The following is a 17839-nucleotide window of genomic DNA, read 5'->3' as shown; positions in this document are numbered from 1 at the left end:
CAATAGATCGTGATGTGGAATTGGTTTGGGTGGAAATAAGGAATAGCAAGGGGAAGGAGTCACAGGTGGGAGGCATCTATAGGTCCCTGAAAAGTTGCCTCACTGTGGGAGAAAGAATAAATCGGGAAATAATGGAGGTGTGTAAGAAAGGCGCTACAATTGTCATGGGTGATTTTAATCTGCATATTGACTGGACAAATCAGATTGGCTGAGGTAACATGGAAGACGAATTTGTAGATTGCATCGGGCATTGTTTCTTAGAACAATATGTTGCAGAATCTACCTGGGAACAGGCTATTTTAGATCTAGTAATGTGTAATGAGGAGGGATTAATAAGAGATATTATAGTTAAAGATCCTCTAGGGGTGCAATCGTAACATGGTAGAATTTCAAATTCAGTTTGAGAGTGAGCAACTCGGGTCTCAAACCAGTGTCCTCAACTTAAATGAGGGCAGTTACAGAGCAACGAAGAAAGAGTTGTCTGGGAAAATAGACTAGGGGGAAGGTCAGTGGATGAGCAGTGGCAGACATTTAAGCAGATATTTCATAACGCTCAGCAAAAATTTATCCCGGTCAAAAAGAAGGGCTTGATGAGAAGGATGAACCACCCATGGTTAACAAAGGCGGTCAAGGAGAGTATCCAATCAAAAACTAAGGCATATAAAGCAGCAAAAACTAGTGGCAGGCCAGAGGATTGGAAATTTTTTAGGAACCAGCAGCGGATGACTAAAAAGCTAATAAAGAGGAAGAAAATTGATTATGAAAGTAAATTGGCAAGAAATATAAAAACAAACAGTAAGATCTTCTACGGGTATTTAAAAAGAGAATGGCTAAAGTAAGCGTGAGACCCTTGGAGGATGCGACTAGAGAATTGAACAGGGAAACGGCAGATAATTTAAACCAATATTTTGTGTCGGTCTTCACGGTGGAGGATACTGTAAACATTCCAAAGATATCAGATAAGCAAGGGGTTAATGGGAAGAAAGATCTTGTAACAGTCTCTTTCACGAGGGACAAAGTATTGGACAAAATAACGGGGCTAAAGGCAGGCAAGTCACCAGGACCTGATGGCCTACATCCAAGGGTTTTAATGGAAATGGCTACAGAAATAGTGGAGGAATTGTTCGAAATATTCCAGAACTCACTCGATTCCAGGAGGGTCCCAGCAGATTGGAAAACTGCTAATGTGACACCCCTGTACAAGGAGGGAGGGAGACTAAAAACAGGAAGCTATAGACCAGTCAGCCTAACATCTGTCATTGCAAAAATTCCAGTGTCCATTATTAAGGAAGAAATAGCAGGGCATTTAGAAAAGTTTAACATCATCAAACAGAGTCAACATGGTTTTGTGAAAAGGAAATCATGTTTGACAAATTTGCTAGAGTTCTTTGAGGATATAACAAGCAGAGTTGATAAAGGGGTGCTGGTAGATGTAGTGTAGTTGGATTTCCAGAAGACATTTGATAAGGTGTCACATAAAAGGTTAATGCACAAGATAGGAGCTCACGGTCTTAGGGTAATGGATTACCATGGATTGAGGATTGGTTAACACATAGAAAACAGAGTCAGAACTAATGTGTCTTTTTCAGGTTGGAAAGACATAACTCGTGGAGTATCACAAGGATCAGTCCTAGGGCCTCAATCATTTACTATCTATATTAATGACTTGAAGGAGGGGGCAGAGTATAATGTATCCAAACTTGTTGATGATACAAAAATAGGTGGGAGGGCATGTTGTGATGAGGACATAAGGAATCTGCAAGGGGATATAGACAGGTTGAGTGAGTGGGCAAAAACTTGGCAGATGGAATTTAATGTAGGGAAGTGTGAGGTCATGCACTTTGGTAGGAAAAATCAAAAGGCAGACTATTATTTAAATGGAGAGAGTCTCCAAAAAAGTACAGCACGGAGGGATCTGGATGTTCTTGTGCAAAAGGTTAGCATGCAGGTACAGCAAATAATTAAGAAGGCAAATAAATTTTGGCCTGTATTGCTAGGGGGTTGAAGTTTAAAAATAGGGAAGTCTTGTTACAACTGTACGGGGTGTTGATGAGGCCGCACTTGGAGTGCTGTGTACAGTTTTGGTCCCTGTATTTAAGAAAGGATATACTGCTATCAGGTTAGGCCTTTATTCATTAGAGTTTAGAAGAATGAAGGTGATCTTATTGAAACGTACAAGAGTCTGAGGGGGCTTGACATGGTAGATGTTGAGAAGTTGTTTCCACTAGTAGGGGAATCTCGAACTAGGGGACATAGTTGGAGATTAAGGAGACACTAATTTAAAACTGAGATGCAAAGGAATTTCTTCTTTCAGAGAGTAGTGAATGTCTGGAATTCCACACCCCAGAGAGTTGTGGAGGCTAGATCACTGAAATTTTTAAAGAGGAGGTAGGTAGATTTTTGAAATATGGGGGAGTTGTGGGCTATGAGGAGTGGGCATGAAAGAGGAGTTGAGGCCTGGGGCAGATCAGCCATGATCTTATTGAATGGCGGAGCAGGGTTGAGGGGCCGAATGGCCTACTCCTGCTCCTATTTCTTATGTTCTTATGATGTTTGCAGTGTTGTACTGAGGGAGTGTTGCAGTGTTGGAGATGCTGTCTTTCAGACAAGATGTTAAGCTGTAAAAGACCCTGCAACAGCACTTGAAGAAGAACTGGGGATTTCTCCCCAGTGTCACAAGGCGATGCCCTTTTAATTTTGAAAATATGATTTTCAAACTTTCAACTGATTGGAAATTTTGCAATTTGAAATGAGACAGAACAATCTACTTAAAAATGCAAGGCCACCTTCCAAGGTGAAGGCAAAATTGAAAAAGCAAACAGGGGAGTGTGAAGAGAAGCACCTTTCCTATAGTTCAAAGACCCACTGAAACTCATCACTGTCTAAGGAAGAGATATTAAAATGCAAACTGCTGGATATTGAAATAATGGCTGTCACAGACAGACTCATCCAAAACCCCTTGGGAATACATAATGGGTGAAGTATAACAGGTCAGACCGCACACTGCCAAGATTGCAAGAACATTTTCAGCAGGTAAACAGGCCGAAAGCTGGACTCTCTTGCTTTCCTTCTCCCTCACTCTTTTGGAACAAGTGTATTACCTAGTTCGAAAGCTAACATTACTAGAAATCTATCAGCGAAATGAGATCTCATAATAATTGCAGTATCTTCTACATTTGACCATATCCACGAAACAAGCTAATTCAAATCAGCTGAAATGTTTAAAAATCTATACCTCAATGACAATCAAAGGACACTTAACCGAATATTCTTTTAACTTTTTTTCATTGGACTCTAACTTCCCTTATTTCTAATACTTGTATGTATGTGATGTCACATCTTTATTATTTTTTCTCTAAGTTTTGTGGTTAATAAATTTGCTCTTTCTTTAACTTAAGGAAACCTTATTGCTCACCACTCAAATAGTTAAATGCATTTGGATTCAGAAAAGCCATATTCTTGTGAAAAATAAACTTAAACCTTTGTTACTACCAACTGAGGAAGCTGAATAGAGGGGAGCCAGTTCACTCCTCCTCACCTGGTCATAACACCAGCTAATTTCCGCTTTCTTGTTTATGGGATCTGCTGATCACAGATGCAATTTTGGCAAAGGCACACAACTTTGTGCATTTTGCCTGGGATCAAAAAAGCCAGGAAGCAAGATCTTTGGGATTTGTGCAAATCTCAGGTTATCCACAGGTGCAGGGTGCCATCGACTGCACTCACATAGTGTTTAGATCTCCATGGCAACAAGTGACAAGGTCCCACATGGGAGGTTAGTTCAGAAGGTTCAGACACTTGGTATCCATGGAGAGGTTGTAAACTGGATTCGAAATTGGCTGTGTGGGAGAAGACAGAGAGTGGTAGTGGATGATTTATTCTCAGACTGGAGGCCTGTGACTAGTGGTGTGCCTCAGGGATCTGTGCTGGGACCAATATTGTTTGTTGTCTATATCAATGATCTGGATGATAATGTGGTAAATTGGATCAGCAAGTTTGCTGATGACACTAAGATTGGAGGTGTTGTGGACAGCGAGGAAGGCTTTCAAAGCTTGCAGAGGGATCTGGACCAACTGGAAAAATGGGCCAGAAAATGGCAGATGGAATTTAATGCAGAAAAGTGTGAGGTGTTGCATTTTGGAAGGACAAACCAAGGTAGGACATACATGGTAGGGCACTGAGGAGTGCAGAGGAACAAAGGGATCTGGGAGTTCAGATACATAATTCCCTGAAAGTGGCATCACATGTAGACAGGGTTGTAAAGAAAGCTTTTGGCATACTGGCCTTCATAAATCAAAGTATTGAGTATAGGAGTTGGGATGCTATGGTGAGGCTGTATAAGACATTGGTGAGTCCAACTTTGGAGTATTGTGTGCAGTTCTGGTCACCTAACTACAGGAAGGATATCAGTAAGATTGAAAGAGTGCAGAGAAGATTTACTAGGATGTTGCTGGGTCTTCAGGAGTTGAGTTACAGGGAAAGATTAAACAGGTTAGGACTTTATTCCTTGGAGCATAGAAGAATGAGGGGAGATTTGATAGAAGTTTACAAAATTATGAGGGGTATAGACAGAGTAAATGCGAGTAGGCTCTTTCCACTTAGGTTAGGAGAGATAAACACAAGAGGACATGGCTTTAGGGTGAAAGGTGAAAGGTTTAGGGGGAACTTCTTCACTCAGAGAGTGATGGGAGTGTGGAACGAGCTGCCATCCGACATGGTAAATGTGGGCTCACTCTTAAGTTTTAAGAATAAATTGGGTAGATACATGGATGGGAGAGGTCTGGAGGGTTATGGACTGGGTGCAGGTCAATGGGACTAGCGGAATGATATTTTGGCACAGACTGGAAGGGCCGAATGGCCTATTTTTTCTGTGCTGTAGTGTTCTATGGTTCTATAGTTCTAAGCTGTCAGCTATGTCAACCTCAAGGGCTTCCACTAGCTGAATGTTCAGCTGGTGTGCAACGGCCACAAAAACATCCTATAGGTTTGTGCATGATTCCCAGGGAGTGTCCACGACTCCTACGTTCACAGTAGGTCTCAAATCCCTGACATTTTCCAGGGTCCACCGGGGCTGCAGGGTTGGCTCTTCAGGGACAAGGGCTACCTGCAGAGGACGTGGCTAATGACTCCCATGCAGTGGTCTCAGACTGCAGCAGAGAAAGGTACAACAAGGTTCATGCTGTAACTTGCACCCTGGTGGAGCAAACCATCGGAATGTTGAAAATGAGGTTCCGGTGCTTGAACCAGATTGGTGGATCCCTGCAATACAGTCCACAGAGGATGTCACACATCATCGTCACCTGTTACGCCCTTCACAGCCTGAAACTGCAACGGGGGAGGAGCTGGCCGAGGAGTAGATGGACGAGCTGCACACCTCCTCTGATGAGGAGAACGTCGACAGGGATGAGGGTGATGAGGTCATTGTGTTGTGTAGACAAGGCAGGCGTGATCAGAAGGTCCTCATTGCCACTAGATTCATGGAGGATGATGATGATGTGCAGTGAGGAGATTCAATAGATCCTCACATTTGATCTGTGAACGTTTGACTCCTGTCTGGCTGACGGCAGCGCACATACCCTCTGTGATAAGGCTCCTGTCATGGAGACGCAGCAGATGCCCATAGCCCCTACATTCCAGGAGGATGATGATGACATGCAATGGGGACAATCCATAGATCCTCACATAGTTTATGTAAATGTCTGACCCCTGGCTGATGGCACCTCACTTGCGCCCTGTGAACAGGGTCATATCATGGAGATGCAGTAGGAAACTTTAACTTCTCCTGATCCTATAGCATCATGCGAGAGCTGAACCCTTCAGGATCACACTGTCACCGGACACAGATGCTGATGAGATGGGGGGGCCAGCTGCACCTCAGAAAGTGCTAACAGCACCCAGAGAAAACAACGGAACTCTGTGCTGCCGGCCCAGGACATTCTGGCAGCAATGATAAGCCCCATCGAGGTGCAGGCACGACTGATGTGTCCAGTGACTGTGAAAGTGCACCATCAGTGTGCTGGGAAGGTTGCACAAAGCACAGGGAAGAGGCCCAGGACTGAGACACCTGCCTTTATCTTGTGCAGGGACCAAGCTTTCACTTCAAACTAACACAAATACTGCTCATCATAACAAGGAGCCATAGATAGGGTGATATTGTTGGGACTTTATTTTCAACAGTCAAAATTATGTACAAGCGATTAATGCCCGTGCCCATGCAGTGAAACTACATTTTGGCCGCTACGTCTTGGTGCTCCCTGGCATCCACAGTGGAGATGGAGGCAGACTCCTGTCTGTGATGTCCTTGGTGGGCATCCGCTGGAGGGCCTAGACCTGGAGGACTCGGGCCTGCTTTCGGTGTCCTGCTGTGTGGCAGTGGCTCCCTCCTTAGCCTGTGGAGATGGAGCTGCTGGGGTCACCGGAAAAGGAGATTCAGATGGGCACTCCTGGAGTCACCTGGGTGGATGGCCCTAGGGTGTGCAACTGCTGATCCTCCTCCCTATGGGTGCCCGAGGGCCCCTGGCTGACTCCTTGAGAACTTCTTTGTGTAACCAAGAACCAGGAGCAGCGGGAAACCAAAGGGGGAGGGGGGAAACCTGGCAGGGGGGAAACTGCATGAGGGGGACAGGGGGAATGGAGGAGCAAGTGAAAAATTGGAGGAGGGGAAACTGAGAAGGGAAGGGAACTGAGGCGGGGAGCTGAGTTGCAGAGGGCAACCAGAGACGGGAGGAACTTTGATTCCACCATCTAACTTGCTGAAATGATACTGATTAATATTGAAATTGCTAACTTGGATTCTCCTTACAACCAATTACTTATTAATATCTATAGGTACCTGGCAGTAAATGGTGCAAGTTCCCTAATAAGGGAAGGTAATTAGCTAGAGTCCATCAGGGACCCACCATAGGCATCTCTCTGTTAGAGAGACAAAGTGGTTATTTATCTTGAGGGGCACCATTATCAAACAAGGAGGCAGCTCTCCCTACGCTACCACAGCCAGCATATTGAACCCACACTCTAGTCATCTAATCCACTGGAGCTAACCAAACCCCACAAATTCCTATTTTTAAATGTATTTCCATTCATTGTTCTATCTCCACCTTTTCACCCAGTTCAATCCCTTCCCCCCCACCCCACCCCCACTAGGGCCATCTGCCACTAGCTCATCCTGCTTTCTACCCTTAATGTCACCATTAGCACATTCCATGGATAATATCACCACCTTCAACACCCCTTTGTCCTTTTGTCTATGACATCTTTGGCAATCTCTTCTTTGCCTCCATCTATCACTGGCCCTCTATCCAGCTCTACCTGTCCCACCCCCCTCAACCAGCTTATATTTCATCTCATTTCTAATTTTCCTTAGTTCTGATGATAAGTCATATGGACTCAAAACATTAACTGTCTTCCTCGCTACAGATGCTGTCAGACCTACTGAGCTTTTCCAGCTATTTCTGTTTTTGTTTCAGATTTCCAGCATCTGCAGTATTTTGCTGTTATCCCACAAATTCCTCCTGGTCTATTACCTATCTGTAACCATCAGTAATCCTATAAGCTGCCGATGTTCCATAAGATGTAGGGGCAGAAGTAGGCCATTCGTCCCATTGAGTGTGCTCCACCATTCAATGAGATGATGGCTGGTCTGATAATCCTCAACTCCACTTTCCTGTCTTTTCCCCATAACCCTTGATTCCCTCACTGATTAAAAATCTGTCTATCTCAGCCTTGGATATACCTAACGACCCAGCTTCTGCAGCCCTCTGCGGTAAAGGATTCCACAGATTGACTACCCTCTGAGAGAAGAAATTCCTCCTCATCTCCGTCAGGGTGGCTGGAATCCCTCTGTGGTCAGGCTCCCCAGTCCATGCCAACTTTGACAGAAACAGAAAACACTGGAAAACTCAGCAGGTCGGGCAGCATCTGTAAGGAGCGCGCTTCCAATTTTGACAGATTCTTTGTCAATCTCTCCTTAGCTGTCACCTCTCTCTGACCTTCTATTTCTCTCAAACAGTATAAAGTCCATCACATTTCTACTTCTCTGTAGCCCTGAAGAGTCAAACCGACTCCAAACGTTAACTGTTTCTCTCTCCATAGAGACTGACAGACCTGCTGAGTTTTTCCAGCAATTTTTTTGCTTTTGTTTCAGAGTTCCAGCATCCGCAGTATTTTGCTTATTTGACAGAAGCTCTCTTCACCGCTTGACTCCGGTTCCCCATTGAAACTATGACTTGAGAATTTAACCTGGAGTAACCTTTTACTCCGGCAGAGACAGTTCCTCAAGCCATTGTCGCTCAATGACTCGGCTCCGCCTTAAAAAAAAACAAACCGAAAGTCTTTCAATTGGTTATTGTAAAGAGCGAGCGGATGCTCTTCAGTTCTCAGGAGGCTAGTGAAGATTCTTTGGAATTTACCGGCTGTTTACAGCGGGCGTTTTTTTTGGAATTTCCAGCCCCGGATCAGGTGCTGAGAAGGGGGAAGGTTTGATTCCGGAGACTCGCGGTGGAGCCGGCGGTGAGAAGTTTGGAGAAATTCATGAATTTTTATCAGCGCTTTCACCCCGCCCACCCCCCGGAATCAGCAGCAATACAAAAGGAAATTGTTGACAGGGCGCCGAAAGCCCTGTTTCTGACTGCATTCAAATAGCAGCGGCTCAAAGATATTCTCCTTCTCCCCCCTCCCTCCCCCAGCCCCCCTTCCTCTTCCCCACCCCCCCTTCATCTCCCCCACCCCCCCTTCATCTCCCCCACCCCCCCCCCCCTCCTCTCTCCCCCACCCCACCTGCCCCTTTTTTCCCTCCCTTCTGTTTCCCCCTCGCCCCCTCCTTCTCTCCTCGAACACCCACACTCTCCGTTTTATTTGGAGGGAGCCCCGCGCCAGCGCTGTTTAAAAGTTTTGGCGTGCAGGTTGTATTATTGCGCTGCTCTGGTCTGAGCTGCAAGGAGAGCAGTGAGTCTCAGTCTGCTAGCGGGCTTTTTATAGCTGATTTACCGTGCCCGAATTCTGATATTGAAAATGATTTTGTACCTGCATCCAGCGGAGATGAATTTCAGCGGCTCCAGATTTATAGTTTCAATCCTTTTCCTATTTAGTGAATGACCCTGATCTCTCTGTCTTCCTCTCCGCAGAGCCTTGCATCATCATAACCGCCTGCACTATTGCAAACCGTGTTTTCTTCAACAATGCAGGTGAGCGACAGGAATATATATATATATATAATAAAAAAAACTCCTCACACGGCAAGTGGTTAGGATCTGAACTGGCAGGGACGATCCAAGCATTCAGAAAGGGGATTAGATTTTGAGCTGAAAAGGAAGAATGTGCAGGCTTAACGGGAGAATGGCACTAAGTGAGTTGCTCATTCAGCGAGCCCGTGCAGACACGATGGGCCGAATAGCCTTCTCCTGCGCCGGAACAATTCTGTCATTCCGCAATGGTCTCTACCTCCTCAGCAAAGCGTTCCGTTCTCAATCACCTCGCAGTGGAATTTCTTTTAAACCCCCTCTTCCCTCAGTGACCTTTTTTAAACTGACAGACCCACTGATTCCCTGACCATATGATCAGATGGAGTTGGGATGAAAGGTCATCTTCCAAACCCGCGACCACTACCATTTAGAAGGACAAGGGCGGCAGACACATGGGAGCACCACCACCTCAAAGTTCCCCTCCAACTCACTCACCATCCTGACTTCGAAATATATGGCTGTTCCTTCACTTTCACTGGGTGAAAATCCTGGAACTCCCTTCCTAACAGCACTGTGGGTGTACCTACACCACATGGACTGCAGCGGTTCAAGAAGGCAGCTCACTACCACCTTCTCAAGGGCAATTAGGGATGAGCAATAAATGCTGGCCCAACCAGCGATGCTCACACCCCATGAATGAACTTTTTAAAAAAAAACCTGAAATGTTAATCTATTCCTCTCTCTGCAGATGCTGCCAGACCTGCTGAGTATTTCCAGCATTTTTTATTTTTTGTTTCAGACAAATCTTTCTCTATTCACCCCGTTGAAACGCTCCATAATTTTACTAAGTTATGTGTTCACTTTGCACCATTACGATGTTCAGAAGAAGCTGTCCCAGTACGGAGAAGGGATATGTTGATATTCTTATCCATGCCTTCATTACTTATAGACTTGACTATCCCAATGAACTCCTCCTGGCTGCTCTCCCACATTCTACCCTCCATAAATTTTGAGGTCATTCAAAGATCCACTGCCCGTCTAAACTGTCAGCAAGTCCCGTTCCCCTAGCAGCCCTATGCTCACTGACCTATGTTGGTTCCTGATCAAGCAACGCCTTGTTTTTAAAATTCATGTCCTTGTTTTCAAATCCTTCCATGAACTCGCCCCTCCCTATCTCTGTAATGTCCTCCAATCCCACAACCCTCAGTGATAGCTGCGCTCCTCTAATTCTGGCCTCTCGTGCATTCCTAATTATAATCGCTGCATCATTGGTGGCCATATCTTCAGTTGCTTGGGTCCCAAGTTCTGGACTTCCCTCACTCTCCCCCTCCATCTCACTTTCCTTCTTTAAGACACTTTTTAAAGCTGACATTGTTTGATCATCTGGCCTAATGTCTCCCTATGTGATTTGATGTCATACTTTGTTTTATAATGCTCCTGTGAAGCACTTTGGGATGTTTCATTTTGTTAAAGGCACAATATAAATATAAGTTGTTGTCGTTGCAAGGCAAAATAGAGGTGGGAGGAGGCTCGAATGGAACATAAACACTGGCGATGGCCTGTTTCTGTGCCATGAATCTATGGCTTTCCATCCTGGCTGAATCTTCACAGAATGACTTTTGTTCTTTGTTTATAAAGTCACTTACCTGACCTCAGGATGTCACAGAGTGTGTTATAGCCAATGAGGTATTTTTATGTAGTATAATCACTAAGGTAATGGATAGAAAACTGCATAAATTACCCGAACTGTAGCCGAACTATTGCCTTTTACAAATATAACATTGCCTTTCTTCGCTTAGTTATAAAACTCAAAATGCTTTTGGCTTTATACGTGTCCATTTGCACTTTCAAGGGACTCTGTACTTAAATTTCCCAGATGTCTCAATTGATTCTTTCTGTTGCAAGTGTATTCCCATTTTTTTGAGAGTGAGGACTGAGAGTGTTGATTTAGTTGGCTAACCTAAAGTGTTTTTGCAGGTAGGAGGGAGGAGGAGATCATCCAACTGAAGTCCTTGCCTGCTCAAAAGGAGCTGGCGTTTATAAGTCCCTCTGTGGTCCACTGGTATTGCAGTTTTCTCTGACCTTATGCAAAAGCTGTGCTATAATCAGTGTAAAATTACTAAGCTGATGGTGCATTTAAGAGTTTTGAGGCCACACTGAGGCAATCCTCACATATGGCATTGTTTTATTTCTCCAAATTTTCATCCTGCTCTAGGCCATAGTTTTAGGCTAAGGGCGGTAGATTTAAATCAGAGATGAGGAGGAATTACTTCTCTCAAAGGGTCGTGAGTCTGTGGAATTCACCACCTCAGACTGCAGTGGATGCCGGGACACTGAATAAATTTAAGGAGGAGATAGACAGATTTTTAATTAGTAACAGGTTGAAAGGTTATGGGGAAAGGGTGGGAAATTGGAGTTGAGGCCGAAATGAGATCAACCATGATTGTATTAGAATGGCGGGGCAGGCTCGAGGGGCTGAATTGCCTGCTCCTGCCCCTAGTTCTTATGTTCTTAATACTTTCATGGTCTCTCCCCTCCCAATCTCTGTCTCTTCCTCCAGCCCCATGATCTCTCTCTCTTCCCGTGATCTCTTGTGCATCCCTGATTTCCATTTGTCCCACCATTGGTGGCTGTGCCTTTTAGCTGCCCGAACCCTCCACTCTAGAATTCTCTCTCTCTAACCCACCTTTGGAGATGTAACTGTCTTAACACATCTTTTTAAAAATTACAGATGAAACTGATGCCTTGGGTGCAAGAACCAGAAGTTCTGCGTTCTTTGCCAAATATTGTGGGAAAGACAATAATCTGCATTTTATATAGTGCCTTTAATGTGATGTAATTGTTACAAGGTGCTTCACAACACAATCTGACATCAAGCCACACAATATTAGGACAGATGACTAAAAACTTAGTCAAGGAAACAGGTCTCAACAAGTGTCTTAAAGGAGAAGAGAAATGCGGAGAGGCGAAGAGGTTTGGGGGAGTTCCAGAGCTTAGGGCCCAGGCAGCTGAAGGCACGGCCACCAAGTGTGGAGTGATTAAAATTGGTGGTGCTCAAGAGAGCAGAATTGGAGGAATGCAGATATCTGAGGGTTGTGAGGCTGGAGGAGGAAACAGATTGGGAAGGGCTGTTCTCTCCAATCTGCTTTTAAGCTCAGCAGTGCTGTTAAACAATATTTCTTGAGACAAAAGCAAAATACTGTTCTTGGTGGAAACTGGAAATATAAAAAACAGAAAAAACTGGAAATACTCAACAGATCTGGTATCATCTGTGAAGAAAGAAACAGTTTTTTTTTGTTAATTCTGTTTCTCTCTGGACAGATGCTGCCAAACCTACTGTGTATTTCCAGCCTTTTTGTGTTGTCTTACTATTTCTTGAGGGCCTACTCTTGTTCCTATTTCTTTTGTTCACTTGTTTCGACCTATATTGTTTTGTGCTGGGTTTGACATGAAGGGGAAAGCTGAATGAAAATTGCTTATTTTGACCTTGTGTCATTGCAGTCATCATTTTCCATTCCAGCTGCTTTAAAAGACCCTCTTTGTGGAAACACAGTGTAGTGGATAGTCATAACTATCAGCCATGGTTCAGTTGGTAATTGTCTCCCTTCTTGAGAAAGAAAGTCAGGGGTTCAAGGAGCAGGCTTGATGGGCCATATAGTCTACTCCTGTTCCTATTTCTTATTTTCTTTTTTAAGTCTCATTCCAGAGACTTGAGCACACAATCTAGGCCAATACATCAGTGCTTGGGGAGATTTTTGAATGAGCTGTTCGATTATTCCTTCCCCACCAGTTAAGGTGGATGTGAAGAGAAGGAAACACTCCCCATGTCCAAGCCAAAGCCCTCCCTCACCAGCTCTGAGGTCTACAAATGGATTTAATTAGTTGTGGAACAGTAGCATAGTGGGTATGTTACTGGACTTGTGATCAGAGGTCTGGTTCCAAAGACATGAATTTAGATTCCACTACAGTAGCTGTGGAATGCAATTAAATTCAGTTAAAATAAATTAAATTAAATAAACCTGGAATTAAAAAGCCAGTATCAGTAATAGTGATCATGAAGTTATTTGCTCCATTAATGTCCTTCACGGAAGGAAATCTGCCTTCCTGACCTGGTCTGGCCTACATGTGACTCCAGACCCACAGCAATGTGGTTGATACTTAACTGCCCTCTGAAATTGCCCAGCGACACAATCAGTTGCATTCCAGAAGGTGGTTGACCGCCACCTGCTCAAGGGCAATTATGGACGGGCAATAAATTCTGATCTTGTCAGCGGGAAGCTCGTATCCCGAAAATTAATTTTAGAAAAAGGTTATTGTTTGCGAGACCCTGCTTGCCCAGCTGATTACCTTGTGTTTCCACTCTAGTGTGCACTTTCATTCACTGCTTGCAAAACATCTTGGGATTCTAGTTTTGCTTCTCCTCGTCGATAAAATGCTGTGCTTTCGGAGGTTAGGTGCTGTGTTTCAGATGCCGTATGTTAAACTGAGGCCCCATCTGCGCTCGGGTGGATGTAAAAGATCCCATGGGCCACTATTTTGAAGAAGAGCCGGTGAGTTCCCTCCAGTGTCCTGACCATTTTATCCCTCTACCAACATTGATTCTTGTAGAAGTTTATCTTGTTGCAATTTGTGGGAGCTTACAGTGTGCAAACTGGCTGCCTTTTTACTGCATGGCTACAAGAATGACAAGCCCATAAGACATAGGAGCAGAAATTAGGCCATTCGGCCCATCAAGTCTGCTTTCCCGTTCAATCATGGCTGATAAGTTTCTCAACCCCATTCTCCCGCCTTCTCCCCGTAACCTTTGATCCCCTTACCAATCAAGAACCTATCTATCTTGGTTTTAAGTACACTCAATGGCCTGGTCTCCACAACCTTCTGTGGCAATGAATTCCATAGATTCACCACTCTCTGACTAAAGAAGCTTCTCCTCATCTCTGTTCTAAAAGGTCTTCCCTTTACTCTGAGGCTGTGCCCTTGGGTCCTAATCTCTCCTACTAATGGAAACATCTTCCCCACGTCCACTCTATCCAGGCCTTTCAGTATTCTGTAAGTTTCAATCAGAGCCCCCCCTTATCCTTCTAATCTCCATCGAGTATAGACCCAGAGTCTCAAACGTTCCTCATATGTTAAGCCTTTCATTCCTGGGATTGTTCTCTCCAGGGACAGAACATCCTTCCTGAGGTACTGGGCCCAAAATTGCTTACAATATTCTAAATGTGGTCTGACCAGAGCCTTATAAAGCCTCAGCAGCACATCCCTGCTTTTATATTCTAGTCATGAAATAAATGCCAACATTGCATTTGCCTTCCTAACTACCGACTCAACCTGCAAGTTAACCTTAAGAGAATCCTGGACTAGGACTCCCAAGTCCCTTTGCACTCCAGATTTCTGAATTCTCTCCTAATTTAGAAAATAGTCTATGCCTCTATTCTCCTGCCAAAGTGCATGACCTCACGCTTGCCCACGTTTTATTCCATCTGCCACTTCTTTGCCCATTCTCCTAACCTGTCCAAATCCTTCTGCAGCCTCCCTGCCCCCTCAATACTACCTGTTCCTCCACCTATCTTTGTATCATCTGCAAACTTAGCCAGGATGCCCTCAGTTCCTTCATCAAGATCATTAATGTATAAAGTGAAAAGTTGTGGTCCCAACACTGACCCCTGTGGAACTCCACTAGTCACCGGGCGCCATCCTGAGAAGGAACCCCTTATCCCCACTCTCTGCCTCCAACCAGACAGCCAATCTTCTATCCATGCAAGTACCTTGCCTCTAACACCATGGGCTCTTATCTTACTGAGCAGCCTCCTGTGCAGCATCTTGTCAAAGATCTTCTGGAAGTCCAAGTAGATAACATCCATTGGCTCTCCTTTGTCTAACCTACTCGTTACCTCCTCAAAGAATTCTAACAGATTTGTCAGGCATGACCTCCCCTTGATGAAACCATGCTGACTTTGCCCTATTTTACCATGCACTTCCAAGTATTCTGAAATCTCATCCTTAATAATGGACTCTAAAATCTTACCAATGACCGAGGTCAGGCTAATCGGCCTGTAATTTCCCATCTTTTGCCTCACTCCCTTCTTAAACAGGAGGGTTACATTAGCGATTTTTCAGTCCTCTGGGACCCTCCCTGACTCCAGTGATTCCTGAAAGATCACCACTAACGCCTCCACTATCTCTTCAGTTATCTCCTTCAGAACTCTGGGGTGTAATCCATCTGGTCCAGGTGTTTATCCACCTTCAGACCTTTCAGTTTTCCTAGCACCTTCTCCTTGGTAATGGCCACCATACTCACCTCTGCCCCCTGACTCTCTTGAACTTTGGGGATGTTACTTGTGTCTTCCACCGTGAAGACTGACGCAAAGTACCTATTCAGTTCCTCCGCCATTTCTTTGTTCCCCACTACTGCTTCTCCAGTGTCATTTTCCAGCAGCCCATTGTCCACTTTTGCCTCTCTCTTACCCTTTATATATCTAAAAAAAGCTCTTGCAATCTTCTTTTATATTACCGGCTAGTTTACCCTCATATTTAATCTTTTCTTTCCTTATTTCTTTTTTAGTTGTCCTCTGTTGGTCTTTGTAGGCTTCCCAAAGCCCTGGTTTCTCACTGCTCTTCGCCATATTGTATGCTTTCTCTTTAGCTTTTATGCTGTCCCTGACTTCCCTTGTCAGCCATGGTTGCCTCGTTCTCCCTTTAGTATGCTTCTTCTTCCTAGGGATGAATTTTTGCTGTGTCTCCCAAATTACTCCCAGAAACTCCTGGCATTGCTGTTCCACTGTCTTTCCTGCTAGGCTCATCTCCCAGTCAATTCTGGCCAACTCCTCTCTAATGCTTCTGTAGTTGCCTTTATTCAACTGTAATTCCATTACATCTGATTCCAGCTTTTTCCTCTCAAATTGCAGGGTAAATTCTATCATATTATGGTCACTTCCTCCTATGGGTTCCTTCACCTTGAGCTCCCTTATCAAATCTGCCTCATTACACATCACTAAATCTAGAATTGCCTGTTCCCTAGTGGGCTCCACCACAAGCTGCTCCAAAAAGCCATCTTGTAGACATTCCACAAATTATTTTTCTTGGGATCCACTACCAACCTGATTTTCCCAGTCTACCTGCATATTGAAATCCCCCATGATCACTGTAACCTTGCCTTTCTTACACACCATTTCTATCTCCTGGTGTATCTTGTGCCCCACATCCTGACTACTGTTCAGAGGCCTGTACATAACTCCCATTATGGTTTTTTTACCTTTGCGGTTCCTCAACTCTACCTACACAGATTCTACATCATCTGACGCTATGTCATTTCTTGCTATCGATTTAATTTCATTTCTTACTAACAAAGCAACCCCACCCCCTCTGCCAACCTGCCTATCTTTTCGATAGGATGTATATCCTTGGATACTTAGTTCCCAGTCCTGATCCACTTGCAGCCATGTCTCCGTGATGCCCACCACATCATACTTGCCAATTTCAATCTGCGCCACAAGCTCATTTACCTTATTTCGTACACTGCGTGCATTCAGATACAACACCTTCAGTCCTGTATTTCCCGTCCCCTTTCTCATTGTCGTCCCTTTATCTGATATGCTTGAAGTTAGATTCCTAGCCCTTTCCAAACACTGTCCTATTTTGTGTTCTGGAGACTTTAATAGCCTCTCCTGGGCTCTCCTTTTAAGTTTTTTCATAATTTTCCATGAAGTTGAATCCACCCACCCACATGCTAACCTGCTGCTTTGTTTCCCATTAGTCTTACTTCTTGGAGTTTTACCCTTCCCTTCCCCCCCACTTTCTAGTTTAAAGTCCTGTTGACCACCATATTTACCCTTTTTGCTAGAACATTGGTCCCAGATCGGTTCAGGTGGAGATCATCCCAACGGTACAGATCCCTCCAGTTCCAATACTGATGCCAGTGCCCCACGAAATGGAACCTCTCTTTCCCACACCACTCCTTTAGCCACGTGTTTACTTCCCTTATTCTTGCGTTCCTATGCCAATTTGCACGTGGCTCGGGTAGTAATCCAGAGATTATAACCTTGAGGACCTGTTCTTTAATTTAGTTTCTAGTTCCTGATAATCCCCAGACGGGTCCTCTTTCCTAGTCTTACCTATGTTATTTGTCCCGATGTGGACCACAACAACTGGATCCTCCCCTTCCATCTCCAATAGCCTTTCAAGCCGATCAGAGATGTCCCTCACCCTGGCACCGGGCAGGCAACATACCATGCGGGACACTAGATCCTGCTTACAAAGGATGCTATCGATTCCCCTAATTATAGAATCCCCTACAACTACCACAAGTCTTTTTGCTCCCCCCTCTTGAATGGCCTCCTGTACCACAGTGTCGTGGTCAGCTGGCTCATTCTCCCTACAGTCCTGTTCCTCATCCACACAGGGAGCAAGTACCTCGTACCTGTTGGACAAGGTCAAGAGCTGAGGCTCCTCTGTTCCTGAACACAGGATCCCTCTACCTGCCTCACTTGTAGTCACACCCTGCTGACCCTGACCACTGACCGAACTTGAGGTACTTAATCTACCGGGTGTGACCGCCTCCTGAAACAAAGTGTCCAGGTAACTCTCCCCCTCCTGGATGTGCCGCAGTGTCCGGAGCTCGGACCCCAGCTCATCAATTCTGAGCCGGAGTTCTTCTAGCAACC

General features: G+C 44.8%; 1 protein-coding gene across 7 annotated transcripts in view; it reads left to right on the top strand.

Annotated features, from left to right (window-relative positions):
• The first annotated feature begins 8341 nt into the window (after positions 1–8341).
• LOC121269647 overlaps positions 8342–17839 on the top strand; it is a 52223-nt gene continuing 42725 nt past the window's right edge. For all 7 annotated transcript variants that reach the window (XM_041174408.1, XM_041174410.1, XM_041174407.1 and 4 more), the window contains exons 1-2: positions 8342–8508; positions 9123–9182. In XM_041174408.1, coding sequence (XP_041030342.1) covers positions 9177–9182 — 6 coding nt within the window. In that variant the 5' untranslated portion in view covers positions 8342–8508; positions 9123–9176. The remainder of the gene's footprint in view (positions 8509–9122; positions 9183–17839) is intronic.

This window comes from Carcharodon carcharias, chromosome 25 (assembly GCF_017639515.1).
Source record: "Carcharodon carcharias isolate sCarCar2 chromosome 25, sCarCar2.pri, whole genome shotgun sequence".
NCBI classification, from domain to species: domain Eukaryota; kingdom Metazoa; phylum Chordata; class Chondrichthyes; order Lamniformes; family Lamnidae; genus Carcharodon; species Carcharodon carcharias.
This window is presented reverse-complemented; position numbering and strand designations above follow the sequence as displayed.